Source organism: Microcaecilia unicolor, chromosome 10 (assembly GCF_901765095.1).
Source record: "Microcaecilia unicolor chromosome 10, aMicUni1.1, whole genome shotgun sequence".
Lineage (NCBI taxonomy): Eukaryota > Metazoa > Chordata > Amphibia > Gymnophiona > Siphonopidae > Microcaecilia > Microcaecilia unicolor.
This window is the reverse complement of record NC_044040.1, coordinates 126,985,866-127,002,304: the sequence shown is the minus strand read 5'-3', so window position 1 is coordinate 127,002,304 and position 16,439 is coordinate 126,985,866. Positions and strand designations below refer to the sequence as shown.

The window sequence follows — 16,439 nt, the reverse complement described above, 5'->3', positions numbered from 1 at the left end:
ATGGAATGTTGCTGCTGATTGGCCTTGTGCTTCATAGAAGCTGGATGGGAGATTGAGCTGACTCAGTGTGGCTACCCCTTTTGGGTTCTTAGGTCCTCTTTTGATATCCCCCCCTCCCCCCCGCCACAACATTTAGCCTTTAGCAGATAGCAAGGAATGAACTTTGTATTTAGCAGATAGTATGATATGCTTTTTTAATGTGCCACATATGGAATTACTGCGGAGGCATCAAACCAGGCGTACGGCTGTTCATTTTACTTCATGCCATGTAGTGCTAGGCAGCACAGGTGTATATTCAGCTGTACTGGTATGTTCAGATATACAGATACAGGTCATTGCTTGTGTATACTGATAATTGTCAGTGAGGCAGTGACGGAGCAAAGGTGGGTCTGGATACTTAGTTAACACATTTCCTTTCTTAGGTGATCATGCTAAAGATCCCCGTATCGGTAACGGTAATTCTTTCGGTGCCGTGGGTCCTCCCATTGCAAGCATACCTCCTTGCCTCATATAGGAGGAGTCCTTAGGTCACTCTGCTAGGAAACTTTCCGATTCCGCTATATCTCAGTTGGGATATCATGACCAGAATTGAATGCAATGCTCAAGATGAGGTCACATCATGGAGTGATGTGGAGGCATGTTAATATTCTTGTCCTTCTGTGGCATTCCTTTCTAATAATTCCTTGCATCCAGTTGGGTTTCGACCGTCACCACACACCATGTAGAAGACTTCAGTGTATGGTCTAGCTTGAGACCTACATCATGCTACAATGGTCCCTAGCATAAGTTAACCATGATTTGGATTATTCTTCCCAATATGCATTACTTTGAATTGGTCCAATAACACTACATCTGCCTTCAGGGGTGACCAGTCTTTCTGAATTCATTTTCCACTGGCACCTGCCCTGTTTGTGCTACTATTCAGACATCCATGTCCCTTGATTTCCTCCGTTCAAAGTTTGGATGTTTCAGTCTTTAAAATGACTTTTCATGCTGGACATTTCTAGATCATGGACATCCATCTCATGTATTTTAAACAGGCTGTATCCTGTTTGAAAATACATGTGAGATGGATGTCTGTTTGGGATGTTCTGACTTGGACGTCCCTCTTCTGACTTGGATATTTTTTGAAAATGCCCCCCCCCCCCACCACATGTATGATTAGAGGCATCAGAATATTGGAAGTAGGGCTGTTGAGTGATTAAAAATTTTAATCACGATTAATCTTACAATTAAGATAATTAATCTTGAGTTAACTGTATTACTTCAAGCCACAAGTAACCATGTGTTGTAATGAAAATGTTCCAGAAAACCAGCAAGACACATAATTGTAATAATCACTGAGATTATTTAATATACAGCAGAAAAGGAAAGGCAACCCAATGTGTAAAATCCAACAGGACAAAGTAGGGATGCATGAATAGCCTTCCAGTCCAATCACAGAGACACGTTTGGTGAAGATCAAAAAGTTAAAAAGAGATGAGAAAGATTATGAGTCTCAGAATGTGTATAATTGGAGTACTAAGGACCACAAATTATGGACTATGGATACAGAACCATACGATACTTCTTCATCTGATTCAGATCACGGTGAGGATAATCAACAACGAGACATAGGCCAACCTGATTGATCTTTTTTAAGAGGGCGCAGGCCTCAAGGAAGGTCCCGAGAGAGCAACAGAGCAGGATTTCACAATTCAACATATCAGCCACAGCAGAGAGGCCCGTTTACTCGAGCGAGAATGTCCAAAGAACAACAGTGACAGTACTATCGAACTGTGTATTAACCGATGGTCAGCATGAAGTGTTGGAGTGTTATGACTGGAGGAATGTGAGCCCTTGTGCCCCGACTGAGCATGGCTAGGATAGAGTGACACCGCACTCGGTCAGGCAGTCAGACAACCCCTAGCTTACCTGGACAGCGACCGCCGTTCCCTGGGAGTTGAGCCCCCAGGTTCGGGCAGCCACCAGGACTTCTGGAACCGGCGGGGTTGCACGACCACTGACCAGACAGGCAGGCAAACAAACAGACACAGTCAAAAAGCCAGGTAAATCCGTAGGGCAAAGATTAGTCAAAAACAGTCCAAGGTCAAGGCAGGCAGCAAAGCAAGCGAGGTCCGAGAAACAAGCCGAGGTCTGGAACACTGGAACTGAAGATAAGGAGCACCGGCGTGGACCTCAAACACAATTGAGGCCGAAGCAACGAAGGACTGGAGGCAGGGCTTTAAATAGTGTAGGAATCAGTCTCAAACATGTGCAGCTGATCCAAGATGGCTGCCCCCATCAGCAGAGAAGCACAACGCCCAAATATGGGCTTCCTTCCTGCAGCCGGACAACCCCAAGATGGCCGCCACAAGCTGAGATGCCCATCCCGATGGCCGACCTATCCTGGAGAAGCGCCACCAAGATAGCTGGCTATCTCTACCGGACCTCGCCTCGCCGGCGACTCGGCCATGCAGACCATGGAACCAGGTGAGGAACGTAACAAAAGATGTTATATTAAGTGAGGAGTCTTTATTTATCTCATTGGACATTGTATCTTTGTATACTCAAATTCCGCAGGACAAATTATTGGATGTGATACAGGAGACTTTAGAAAAGAGATCTAGTCCTCAGCGTATCTCCTCTACTTTTAGTGATTGAGAAGAATTATTTTCTTTTTAATGACTCATATACAACAAACAAAGGGAGTGGCTATGGGGGCGTCATCCCCTTCAGCAGCCACTCTCCTTGTTGCTAAATTTGAGGAAAAGTTTTTGTACCCGTCTAGCTGGTTCACTAAGATTAAAATGTGGCAACGTTTTCTAGACGATATTTTTTTCATCTGGGAATACTCTGATGACCAATTGAAGGAATTTTTGATGTGGCTAAATTCTGTAATCAGCTCATTACAATTTACTTTGAGTTATGATAAACAACAGATTGATCTCTTGGATGTTATAGTCTATCGTGAAGATTGTTTAGTTCAAACTACTTTATACCGTAAGCCAGTAGCAAGGAATACCTTATTACACTTTACTAGCTCTCATCCTTATAGTCTGAAGAAGCGGTTGCTAATAAGTCAGTTCCTGTGCATTAGGCATAATTGCTCAACTAACCATCAGTTTGAATTACATGCTGCACAGCAGAGAGAGCGATTGATGGAGAGAGGTTACCCACAATCTATTATCAAAAGAGCATATCAGAGAGCAAAATTTGCTAATAGAGATTTATTACTTCAGTACAACTCTAAGGAACCAGAGGAAAGATTAGTGGCAGAATTCCCCTACAATAAGGTAGCTACTTTTGTTATTTCGCTACTACATAAATATTGGGAAATACTATCCATACTTTCTTGTTTCCAGGAACATCCTATATTGGCTATTGTAGAGGTAGGACTATCGGGGAAACCCTTTCCTACAAACATCTAGATTATAGGATTCCATCTCAAGTGATGGGCCATATGGCATGTACACACTGTCAATGGTGTACACTGGAAATTATGGGTAAGAGTTGGACTATTCCAGGCAGAAATAAGACTATTACTGCTCGAGTAAATACCACATGTGAAACGGACAACATGGTGTATGCGATTCTCTGCCCATGTGATTCACTCTATGTGGGGTGGTCACGCCCGATAAAACTGAGACTAGCAGAACACAAATCACGTATCCATACTCGTACATTGACAGCTCAGTTGGTACAGCACTGGTTAGAAAAGTCACATAAACCATCTGACATACAATGAAGAATTATTAACACAGTCTGTGTGGGAAGGGAGGGTGGTAACATTGCTAAAATACTTAATTTCAAGGAGCAGCACTGGATATTCTTTTTAGATACTTTATCTCCACAGGGTCTCAATAGCCAATTAGATTGGGGATGCAATCATTTAAAGTGTCTTGATAGGTTGTTTGGTAACACTCTGGGGGGAATCGTGGGCAGTGCTATTTAAAGTGCTAATGGTGTTAGCGCCATCTTTAAAGTTGGATGATGACATCTAGGATAGTAAGTGGCTTTTATAACAAATAAAGAATTGTTTGTTAGATAATATTGTAACATTGCAATTTTTGTAATCTTCTGTGTTTTTATCCACACTTTTAGTGGACCCAACCCTGACACAGTTACTGCGAAATATGCCGCAGGTCAGCCAGAGGTCCTGGTGTTTACAACTAATTGCTTAAAGCCGAGTTTCAAAGAATATAATAGTTCTCTATTTTAAAAGAATAAGCTATAAACATTGCAGAGAATTTTGGAGATTACTTTGAAGATAAAATATTTATGCTAATAATGAGTAATGAATCATGAATATTGAATAAAAGGGAGGACCCATGAAGAGGAAATGGCATGTTGAGAGTTAAGAGCAAGCGGGTCTCTTGACAAATCGCCGCCACACTCATTGTGCCGCTGAGGTCCTTAAAATAGTCTAAATACTATGTAATATTGGTGGATGCAAAAAAAGGAAGAAAAGAAAAAAGAAAGAAAAGACTATTTTTGGGTATGTGGAGGGGCATAATCGAACGCGAACGCCCATCTCCATGGGCGTCTATGTCCGAAAACGGGTATGTGAAGAGGCGGGACAGACCGTATTTTCGAAAAAGATGGGCGTCCATCTTTTGTTTCGAAAATACGGTTTGGATGGACCAAATGCCATAGATTTGGTCCTTTCTGAGATGGGCGTTTTTTTTTGCGATAATGGAAACTAAAAACGCCCAGCTCAGAAACGTCCCAATCTAAGCCATTTGGTCATGGGAGGGACAAATGTACAACACTACCATAGCTCTTAGGGTGAAGGGGGCAACTACATATGGGTACAGTGGGTTTTAGAGGCCTCCCATTTACCACCACAAGTGTTACGGGTGGGGGGGGGGGGGATGGGCCTGGGTCTGCCTGCCTGAAGTGCACTGCAGTACCCACTAAAAGTGCTCCAGGGACAGTACTTGTTGCTGCTGTATAACCTTGGCACAGCAGTTCACACCTGAAGACTAATCTCGCTGAAAATGTCCTTTATTTGAATATGCACGTTTACTCACAGTTAACTGCAGATCAGAGGTTGTGCCCCACTGGCAACGAGTCTCGCTGGTACTGAGATTAGCAGTAGGTCCGAGCTGGCAGAATGGTGTACAACGCCCTCTTTCAGCAACATTCAAGGTAAGAACTAAGTGCTGTAATGTGGCTAGCATATGAAAGGGATCTAAAAGTGTCTTACACAAATGGCCACTACCTCATGGACTACCGGAAACAAAACAGGGCACACTCTGACCCAGTGAGCAGAGGGAAAAGCACCATGGGAGTAGAGCCTACCAACTACCAACATCGTGAGCATTTAACACAAGCTAGTGGAATCACGGAGCCCAATACCCTTCACCCACCACAATGCATTGCTGATGTGACTCTGCAGTGCCCTTAACAGAAAAGGTGTCACACTCACCCGAGACCCACATCAGAACCAGGGAAAGGTTGTCAGAGGATAGAACACATTCTGCTGTAATGGAGGTGGGTACGGCATTTGAGGCTGACATTCAGGCTGGGAAAAAAGTTTGTAAAGTGGGTTTTTTTTGGTGGGAGGGGGTTAGTGACCACTGGGGGAGTCAGGGGAGGTCATCCCCGATTCCCTCCGGTGGTCATCTGGTCAGTTGGGGCACTTTTTTGGGACTTGGACCTGAAAAAAAGGGTCCAAATAAAGCAGACCAAATTCTCGTCAAAAACGCCCTACTTGTTTCGATTATCAGCTAAAGACGCCCATCTCTCCTCGGCCGATAACCACGCCCCAGTCCTGCCTTCACCACGCCTACGACACACCCCCGTGATCTTTGTTCGTCTCCGTGACGGACTGCAGTTGAGGATGCCCAAAATCGGGTTTCGATTATACCGATTTGGGCACCCATGGGAAATGGACGCCCATCTCCTGATTTGGGTCGAAATATGGGCGTCTTTCTCTTTCGAAAATAAGCTGGATAGTGACTTTGAAATATTACACAGGAAGATGTTACATTGCGAGTATTGGAGGCGCTGGGTATTTTTGGCTCTTTTAGGTAGTTTAATACTGCACCTCCCCAGTGAAATACAAGTCAAGTTATATAGAGTCCCTATTTTGAACTCAACAACATAAGCACAAGTTTTCTTTACACTATTATTCATTTGGTTCACATATACAACCAGTTGTTGAAGCAAATAATTTTGTTCAAGTTTATGGCAATGAGCTATAAATTTGTAAAAAATAAGAATCTTCACTTTTACCTAGTGCTAGTTTAAAAAGGCAGTAATATACAATGTTTTTTGGGATGGGGCCCAGCCATTGCACTAAGTAAGTTGGAAATCCAAACATTAAGCCTGAGAATTGAACTTGAGTTTATAAAATACATTTAAATTTGCATTTCAAGTACCTTGAGGCTGCTGCTAGAGGTCGAGGCAGCCATATTGCTGTGGTAGCTCTAGGGGCAGGAATAAGTGGGCTTCATTCCTGCCTCCACCATCCCCACTGGACCACCAGAGATCCCAGGTAGGCCCAGAAGGTTGGAGAGGATTCAAGCTCTGCTGAAGGAGGGGACATTGGGGAGAGGGGGATCAGAAGGAGAGGGTCTCTTTCAGTGGGTGGGAGAGGAATTGGAGGGGGGGTTATTTCATAGGGTAATAGGAAGGCTTGGACAAGAAAAAAGTTATGCAGGCCCTGGCTGAAATTCAGTTATGGCCCGCATAGCTGTCTTATGTGGGACCCGGTTGAATATTGGCCAAAACTCACATAAGCTCTGGCAGCCAGGACAACAAAAAATAGCCCTGGATATTCAGGGCCAATGCCCACATATGGTCTGGCACTGAATATCTGGGGCTAATTTAGCTACCAACAATCAGTCACCCTCAACTAGGGTTACCATATGGCTCCAGAAAAAGGAGGACTGATTGAGCCAGCCGGGTTTTACTCCATTACTTCCATTTACTTCCATTGATCACCCCCACCCCTCACCTATCCACACCCATCCTGTTAGAATATCAATGATATGCTTTGATGTCCCCATGCATACCTCCTACCCACCCCCATCCTCCCACCCTGTCAGACTGTCATAGTAATGCTTGAATGTTTTCACTTATATACACTGTCAGCTAGCACATTTGCTTATTTCTGATCTGACGAAGAAGGGCAACCTTCGAAAGCTAATCAAGAAATGTATTAAGTTATGTCCAATAGAAAAGGTATCATCTTATTTTCTTTTCCATGTTTTATTTTGTTTGACTTCTATTGATAACCTTAAGAGTGGACTAACACGGCTACCACACTCCTCTACTTCCATTGCTTGAAAGCAATGGAAGTAAAACCCGGCTGGCTCAATTACTTCCATTGAAAGCAATGGAAGTAAAACCCGGCTGGCTCAATCCGTCCTCCTTTTTCTGGAGCCATATGGTAACCCTACCCTCAACTGCATGCATGTAATCAGCTACTGTCATACAGAGACAGCCCCTGGATTCACCCTGCAAATGTGTGTGTAGGATTTTCTTATGGTGACACTTCCATGGTGGGATACACCACGGGGTAAAACACATTCTTCAGTCAGTTTCTGAGTCTCTGTGTCCCAGCAGAGAACTGTTGCAATGACTTCATTTTTCTCATCTCGCCCTCCTGTGATGAAGAGTTTGTTGCTGCAGGCTGCTATCCCACAGCTTGCCCGCTCATGGCTGAATTGGGTTACCAGGCACCAGGAGTCTTCCAGGGGGCTGTAAGAGTACAGCGTTTTCATCACACCTACTGAAAAAGAATTGAGATGAATATACTGCATTTATTCTATCTAGGAGTTGCAAACATATATAACAAATGGAGTCTGTAGCAAACATGTTCAGAATAATGGACAGGATGCAATCTCATCCTTCTCTCCTTCTTCCTCCCCCTACTTACCCTTTCTTAATTCTTGCTTCATCCTTTCCTTCCTTCTCTCCATCTGCCAGCTAGATGCTTAGGTAGTGGGTGTGAAGTCATGGGAGATATTATTTGGACCTTTTCACAGGTATCTGGCCACCTATATAAAAGATGCAACTTCAATAGAGGATTTTTTAGATAACTCTTCAATAGCGTTCAATAACATTTAGTTCCTCTCACCAACTGACCTCAGCGATGTTCATTGCCAACGATAACTGTTTTATATGGCAATGTTAACAACATCCATCATCTTCATAGGTCAGCTACAGCGTAATTAAGCTTTCACAATCACTTTATAATTTAATTGTTTAACTTATCTTTTTTATCTCTTTTAATTCCGTTTTTCATCGGACCCAGGGGTTATGTTGTTCGACATATGTTTTGCTCAAACCTGAGCTGCCTCAAGGACAGTCCCCTATAGAATAAACAATTTAATTAGTATATTTAATCCATTGCTTAGAACCTATACAATTTAACGCAACATAAGCAAGGAGAGAACTCACCCTGAGAACTTCTTTCAGCACCAGCTCTGCATTAGTTTTGATCAGCAAAGATGGTGACAGGTTCAAAAAGATCAATATTGATCGGGGGACTCTTGAGGTCTGAGAGCTCAGAAACAATAGTTAATTTGTCATCATATGAGTTGAGTGATCAACAAATAAAGCTTTTGGATCTAGGACTCGGCTATGTACCTACAACCTGTCATGACCCGTTTTGTCTAAGAATAGCTCTACAAAAAGTTTTTCAAAAATTACAATGCAAAATATTCTTTATGGATCATCCAAATTCGGTTGACATATCAATAGTTAAACCACCATCCAGATGGTATCCTCCTGGACCTATAAATCCTGTAGTGTCAACATTTAGAGATTTGGTCCTAAGGGACCTAGAGGAAATAGAGAGAAGGTATCATCAAGTAAAGGTTGAAAACAATCTGACAGCTGGGCAATGGTTGGCTTTAAAGAGCCTGATAAATGAACCATCAATTATTGTATTGAGGGCAGATAAAGGAGGAGCAACGGTGATCTGGGATAAACAACGCTATCGAGAAGAGGCAAATAGACAATTGAATGATCATGTTGCTTATAGAAGGGTACCTGAGGACCCTATGGAAGGGTTACAACTTCGAATTAAGGAGTTAGTAAATGATGCATTGAAAATCAATATGCTAACAGCTAAAGAGGGAAGATTTTTGATTGAAGATAATCCTCAAACTCCTAAAATCTATTTTCTACCGAAAATACACAAGCGGATTGATTTATCACCTGGGCGTCCAATTGTCTCCACTAGGTCATCAGTGCTAGAGCCGCTCTCTATTTTTGTTGATTTGTTTTTGAAGAAACATGTATCAGATATGAAATCTTATATCAAGGATTCCTCACATTTTTTGAAAGAACTAGAATTGGTTGAGGCTGTGACTGCTGATACTTGGTTGGTGACACTTGATATTGTGTCACTATATACAAAAATTTCTCAATCAGGAGCTTTACAAATTATTAAAGAGACATTGGAAGCATGACCTGGATCCCAGCGGATATCATCTGAATTTATTTTGGGGCTGGCAGAATTAGTGATCTGTAATAATTATTTCTGGCTTGACAATAATTTTTACCTTCAGACACAAGGAGTGGCAATGGGGGCTACTCTAGCCCCTTCAGTAGCCACTTTATATATTGCTCAGATGGGATCCAAGATGATATATTTTTCCCAACATTTCAAATCGGTTCGTCTATGGAAACGTTTCTTGGATGATGTCTTCTTTCTATAGACTGAGTCTGAACAATCTCTATTGGACTTTGTGAGATGGCTAAACACACTTGATGTGAATATATCCTTCACTATGTCATCGAGTAAAACAGCGATTGAATTTTTAGATCTATGGATCTATAAAGATGAGGAGAGATTATTGACATCATTGTATCGTAAACCAGTGAGCAGAAATACTTTTCTGCAATTTGGGAGCTTTCATCCTTATCATTTGAAATTTAATCTCCCGGTCAGCCAATTTTTGAGAATTAGGAGGGTCTGCTCTTCTATAGAGGAGTTTAAGCGCCAATCAGAAGAAATAAAAATGAGATTTATTTCTAGAGGCTATCCGAGAGTTCAATTAAGAAAGCTTATACTCGAGCAAGATATGCCCATCATTTATGGCTGCTGAAGGAGAGTAACAGAGAAGAAGCAGATAGTTTGACATGTGTGTTACCTTTTTCATCTATTAGCCAAAAAACAACACAAATTATAAAAACTCATTGGCATATTCTTCAACTGTACCCTTGCTTCTCTGAGGTACCGATAATATCTTATACAAAAGGGAAATCGATAGGTGAACGGCTAGCCAATAATAAATTCTATGATCCTCCTATAAATATCACCAGTGGGAATCATATGAGTTGTGGGCACTGCCAATGGTGCTCATTAGCGATTATAGGCAATCTTTGGCTAGTACCGTGGAAAAATATTACGTTGAGATCCAAGACATTTACCAATTGTGATACCAATAATATAGTCTATGCTATAGTTTGTCCTTGTGATCTTATTTACATTGGGAGGAGTGCTCACTCTATTAAAGTCCGTCTCACAGAACATAAATCCCGCATTAACACCCAGAATATGCAAGCCTGTTATGATTGGGGTCTGAACCCTTCTCAAACTTACCTCTTTCCTGGGAGTCAGCTTCTTAGCTGGCTTCTGTTTCTTTGTCTGTCCTTTCTGAGCTGGTTCTGCCTCTCTGTGCTGGCAGCTTCCAGCAGCAGGGCTCTAATTGTTTCACTATACTGCACCTGTGTGGGTAGTCTGAGTTGCTCTAACTCTCTTTGGGTGTACTGGCTTCAAGTGTTTCACGGTTTTGCATTGGTGTGGGTTGGGCCTCTCTGGGTCAGTGTGCTTTTGCCTAGGTCTAGGAAGTGTGACATCATCAGGGAGGGCCTTGATAAGGAAGTGGTGTTGTTTCCTTCAGAGCCTTTTGCAACAGTGGTGTTTGCTTTAGGTAGGGTGGTGCAGTGTGCACTTCTGACTTTGTTTCTAGTTTCCATGCTTGCTTTTGCTAAGGTCCAGGTTAGTGTTAGTGCAGTGTGCACTGGTGGCTGTGTGTTTAGCTTTCCTGCTTTTCCCTTATGGTTCCCCTGCTTTTGGTTTTGGAAGCATTGCTGTGTGCAGGGCTTTGGAAGCTCTGTTGCTGATAGAAGTACTTCAGGGTTTGGTGGTGTTAGGAACACTGCAGAGTTTGCTGCTAGAAGTACTTCTGGTGTTTGTGCTATTGGGAGCATTGCAGTCTTTGCTGTTGGTGTTTGGTGCTTTAGAAGCACTTTTGGCTTATGTGTTAGCTTCACTGCTTTTTCCTTGTGGCTCCCCTGTCTTCCCTTTTAGTGCTAGGAGCTCTTCTGGTTGCTTGCCAGAGTAGTGCTTAGGAAGCACCTTGTTAGTTGTTTCTAGCTTGCTAGAGCAGTGCTTAGGTAGCTGGTTAGTTCTGTGTTTAGCTTATTAGTGTAAAGCTCTGCTTGTAGCTTGGTGCTTAGTAGCACCTGTGTTAGCTTTGTGTTTAGTTCCCTGCTCTGTTAGTTTAGGGCTTAGGAAGTCCCTTTCTTGAGCAGGGCTTAGGAGCTCCTGTTTAGTATAGGGCTTAGGAAGTCCTTTTGTCAGTTTACTGTTAGGAACACTCCTGCTGGTTTAGGGCTTGGGAGCACGTAGATCAGTTTAGGTTTAGGAGCACTTCTGTTTCCATTCCTGGTCCCTATGTCATCCGGTATCCAGTAAGTCCTGTCGGCTACTCGAACCTAGGAGCTCAACTCCTGGGGGGCTTAGTAGCTAAGCACAGGTGAAGCTGTGCGGACCAGTCCAGTGTGCTCCAGTCCAGTGTGTTCCGGTCCGGTGTGTGTTCCAGTCTGGTGTGCTCCAGTCCAGTGTGTTCCGGTCCGGTGTGTGTTCCAGTCCTGTGTCCTCCAGTCCGGGGGATTCCAGTCCATGTGTTCCGGTTCGCTGGGCAGTGCCTGCAGTCGCTGCTGGTGTGCTTGCCCAGTGTTGGTTGGTGGGTTTTGCCTGCTGCTGTCGCTCCTCGGCAGCAGCCCAAGGGCTCACGTTTGCTCCAGAGCCCGGCCCCGCGGGCTCTGAACCTGAGAACCTGACAGATTGCAAAGGCCATGAGCCCGGCAAGAACCCCCGCCCAGCTGACCCAGCTGGGGTCCAGCTCCATCATTGTTCTTGATCCTTCTATGACTCTTCGTCAGTATCGTGGGAAACTTTTGTCGCATCCTGTTTTGAGGAAGACCCCTGAAGCGGCAGCTGAGAGAAAACGTGTCCGGTGGCTTGGAATCGCTGAAAACCCAGTTTCAGATATGGACCCTTTTATCACGCTCTCAGAGTATCGCCGCAGCCTTGTCTTGAATCCAGCTTTGTGGGATACTCCTGAAGCTGTCGCTGAGAGGAGACGTCTGGGGAATTCTACGCTATGGGCCCAGCAGGGGTCCAGTCCCATTCAAGCAGAGCGCCCAGCCACGCCTCTGAATCCAGTCCGAGCAGCACTTCCAGTCAAGCTTCAGAGTGCAGTCCGTGGGACGCTGCTGGCCGAGCCTCTGATTCCAGTCCGAGAGGGGCTTCTCACCGAGCCTCCGGTGCCAGTCCAGATGGCGCCTCCACGCAAGCCTCGGAGTCCAGTTCAAGTGGCGCTTCAAACCAGGCCTCCTAGTACCAGTTTGGATCCCAGTTCCAACCCCATTTTTGATCTGGATCCATTTCTGACACTCCAGGATTACCGGGTTGCACTTTTGTCTGATCCACCCTTGAAGAATACTCCTGAAGCTGCAGCAGAGAGAAGGCGTGTCTCCTGGCTTGGGTTCAAAGAGAACCCAGTTTCTGCTATTGACCCTGCTACCAAGCTCTTCTTTTATCGCTTCCAGCTTCTCTCGGATCCAGCCCTGTGGGATACTCCTGAAGCCCAAGCTGAAAGAAGGTGGCTTCCTGATTTTTCCCGCCAAACTTCTGAGTCCAGCCTGAAGGGCTTTGCCAGCCAAGATGCTGAGTCTGGAGCGAGTGGCAGCCAAGATGCTGAGTCCGGAGCGAGTTGCAGCAATGACAGCCAAGATGCTGAGTCCGGAGCGAGTTGCAGCAGTGGCAGCCAAGATGCTGAGTCCGGAGCGAGTTGCAACAGTAGCAGCCAAGATGCTGAGTCCGGAGCGAGTTGCAACAGTAGCAGCCAAGATGCTGAGTCCGGAGCAAGTTACAGCAGTAGCAGCCAAGATGCTGAGTCTGGATTGAGTTGCAGTTCCAGTCAAGATGCTGAGTCTGGATCGAGTTGTAGTTCCAGTCAAGATGCTGAGTCTGGATTGAGTTGTAGTTCCAGTCAAGATGTGGAGTCTGGATTGAGTTGTAGTTCCAGTTAAGATGCTGAGTCTGGATCGAGTTGGAGTTCCAGTCAAGATGCTGAGTCTGGATCGAGTTGGAGTTCCAGTCAAGATGCTGAGTCTGGATCGAGTTGGAGTTCCAGTCAAGATGCTGACAGTTGGAGTTCCAGTCAAGGTGCTGAGTCTGGATCGAGTTGGAGTTCCAGTCAAGATGCTGAGTCTGGATCGAGTTGGAGTTCCAGTCAAGATGCTGAGTCTGGATCGAGTTGGAGTTCCAGTCAAGATGCTGAGAGTTGTAGTTCCAGTCAAGATGCTGAGTCTGGATCGAGTTGGAGTTCCAGTCAAGATGCGGAGTCTGGATCGAGTTGTAGTTCCAGTCAAGATGCTGAGTCTGGATCGAGTTGGAGTTCCAGTCAAGATGCTGAGTCTGGATCGAGTTGGAGTTCCAGTCAAGATGCGGAGTCTGGATCGAGTTGTAGTTCCAGTCAAGATGCTGAGTCTGGATCGAGTGGTAGTTCCAGTCAAGATGCTGAGTCTGGATCGAGTTGCAGTTCCAGTCAAGATGCTGAGTCTGGGTCGAGTTGCAGTTCCAGTCAAGATGCTGAGTCTGGGTCGAGTTGTAGTTCCAGTCAAGATGCTGAGTCTGGATCGAGTTGTAGTTCCAGTCAAGATGCTGAGTCTGGAGTGAGTTGCAGCATTGGCAGTCAAGATGCTGAGTCTGGATCGAGTTGTAGTTCCAGTCAAGATGCTGAGGCTGGATCGAGTTGTAGTTCCAGTCAAGATGCTGAGTCTGGAGCGAGTTGTAGTTCCAGTCAAGATGCTGAGTCTGGATCGAGTTGCAGTCCCAGCCGGGATGCTGAGTCTACACCGAGTGATGAGTCCATGATGAGTGCTGAGTCTGCACTGAGTGTAGCGGCCAGCCGAGATACTGAGTCCACGATGAGTGCTGAGTCTGCACTGAGTACAGAGTCCAGCCGAGACAATGAGTCCACGATGAGTGCTGAGTCTACACCGAGTGCAGAGCCCAGCCAAGATGACGAGTCCACGATGAGTGCTGAGTCTGCACCGAGTGCAGAGTTCAGCCGAGATGCCAAATCCCGGGCAAGATGCAGAGTCCGGGTCAAGTTACAGTCCCGGCCAAGATGCTGAGTCTGGTGAGAGTTGCCGTCCCGGCCAAGATGCTGAGTCCGGGTCAAGTTGGAGTTCCAGTCCCAGGCAAGATGCTGAGTCTGGGTCAAGTTGCAGTCCCGGCCAAGATGCCGAGTCCGGGCCAAGTTGGAGTTCCAGTTCCAGGCAAGATGCTGAGTCCGGGTCAAGTTGCAACTCCGGTCAAGATGTTGAGTCCGGTGAGAGTTGGAGTTCCAGTCCCAGCCAAGATGCTGAGTCCGGGTCAAGTTGGATTTCCAGTCCCAGGCAAGATGCTGAGTCTGGGTCAAGTTGCAGTCCCGGTCAAGAGGCTGAGTCCGGGTCGAGTGGCAGTTCCGGCCAAGATGCTGAGGCTGGACCAGGTTGCAGTCTCAGGCAAGATGCTGATTCTACTCCGAGTTCCCATTTCAGCCAAGATGTTGAACTCCTTCTGAGTTCCAGCTCCAGCCAAGGGGCAAGGTCTAGTCTGAAGTCCAGTTCGAGTTCCTGTCTGGCTTCAGATTCCAGGATGGGTGTGGGCTCTAGCCCAGTTCTGGCTGCTACAGTGGAGTGCCAGGAAGTCAAGGAAGTTGTGGACTCCTTCAGGAGATGGTTCCTGTTGAATAGAACTCCGCTTGTTGCATCCAAGACTCTGATCCTGCCTAGCTGCCGTACTAAAGAGCCTCGTGGCGGCCAAAGCCACTCTGGTTTCCAAGTTCCAGATGTACTAGTTACTTCCTGCCCAGCCATCCAGATTTATGTTGTGAAACCCATTGGGAGATTTCATCACAGCTACCCATGGAGACCTAAATTGTCTTTTGAGACCTGGGGCTCCCGTGGGGACACGGGAGCCTTGAGGGGGAGGTGCTGTTATGATTGGGGTCTGAACCCCTCTCAAACTTACCTCTTTCCTGGGAGTCAGCTTCTTAGCTGGCTTCTGTTTCTTTGTCTGTCCTTTCTGAGCTGGTTCTGTCTCTCTGTGCTGGCAGCTTCCAGCAGCAGGGCTCTAATTGTTTCACTATACTGCACCTGTGTGGGTAGTCTGAGTTGCTCTAACTCTCTTTGGGTGTACTGGCTTCAAGTGTTTCACGGTTTTGCATTGGTGTGGGTTGGGCCTCTCTGGGTCAGTGTGCTTTTGCCTAGGTCTAGGAAGTGTGACATCATCAGGGAGGGCCTTGATAAGGAAGTGGTGTTGTTTCCTTCAGAGCCTTTTGCAACAGTGGTGTTTGCTTTAGGTAGGGTGGTGCAGTGTGCACTTCTGACTTTGTGTCTAGTTTCCCTGCTTGCTTTTGCTAAGGTCCAGGTTAGTGTTAGTGCAGTGTGCACTGGTGGCTGTGTGTTTAGCTTTCCTGCTTTTCCCTTATGGTTCCCCTGCTTTTGGTTTTGGAAGCATTGCTGTGTGCAGGGCTTTGGAAGCTCTGTTGCTGATAGAAGTACTTCAGGGTTTGGTGGTGTTAGGAACACTGCAGAGTTTGCTGCTAGAAGTACTTCTGGTGTTTGTGCTATTGGGAGCATTGCAGTCTTTGCTGTTGGTGTTTGGTGCTTTAGAAGCACTTTTAGCTTGTGTTAGCTTCACTGCTTTTTCCTTGTGGCTCCCCTGTCTTCCCTTTTAGTGCTAGGAGCTCTTCTGGTTGCTTGCCAGAGTAGTGCTTAGGAAGCACCTTGTTAGTTGTTTCTAGCTTGCTAGAGCAGTGCTTAGGTAGCTGGTTAGTTCTGTGTTTAGCTTATTAGTGTAAAGCTCTGCTTGTAGCTTGGTGCTTAGTAGCACCTGTGTTAGCTTTGTGTTTAGTTCCCTGCTCTGTTAGTTTAGGGCTTAGGAAGTCCCTTTCTTGAGCAGGGCTTAGGAGCTCCTGTTTAGTATAGGGCTTAGGAAGTCCTTTTGTCAGTTTACTGTTAGGAACACTCCTGCTGGTTTAGGGCTTGGGAGCACGTAGATCAGTTTAGGTTTAGGAGCACTTCTGTTTCCATTCCTGGTCCCTATGTCATCTGGTATCCAGTAAGTCCTGTCGGCTACTCGAACCTAGGAGCTCAACTCCTGGGGGGCTTAGTAGCTAAGCACAGGTGAAGCTGTGCAGACCAGTCCAGTGTGC

The 16,439-nt window shown here is 45.6% G+C and overlaps 1 protein-coding gene across 1 annotated transcript in view; it reads right to left on the bottom strand.

Annotated features, from left to right (window-relative positions):
• Positions 1 to 7,418: 7,418 nt before the first annotated feature.
• Positions 7,419 to 16,439, bottom strand: part of KLHL6 (kelch like family member 6) — a 453,247-nt gene continuing 444,226 nt past the window's right edge. Inside the window, 1 exon segment of the mRNA XM_030216961.1 lies at positions 7,419 to 7,720. Within this exon segment, the coding sequence (XP_030072821.1) occupies positions 7,419 to 7,720 (302 nt within the window).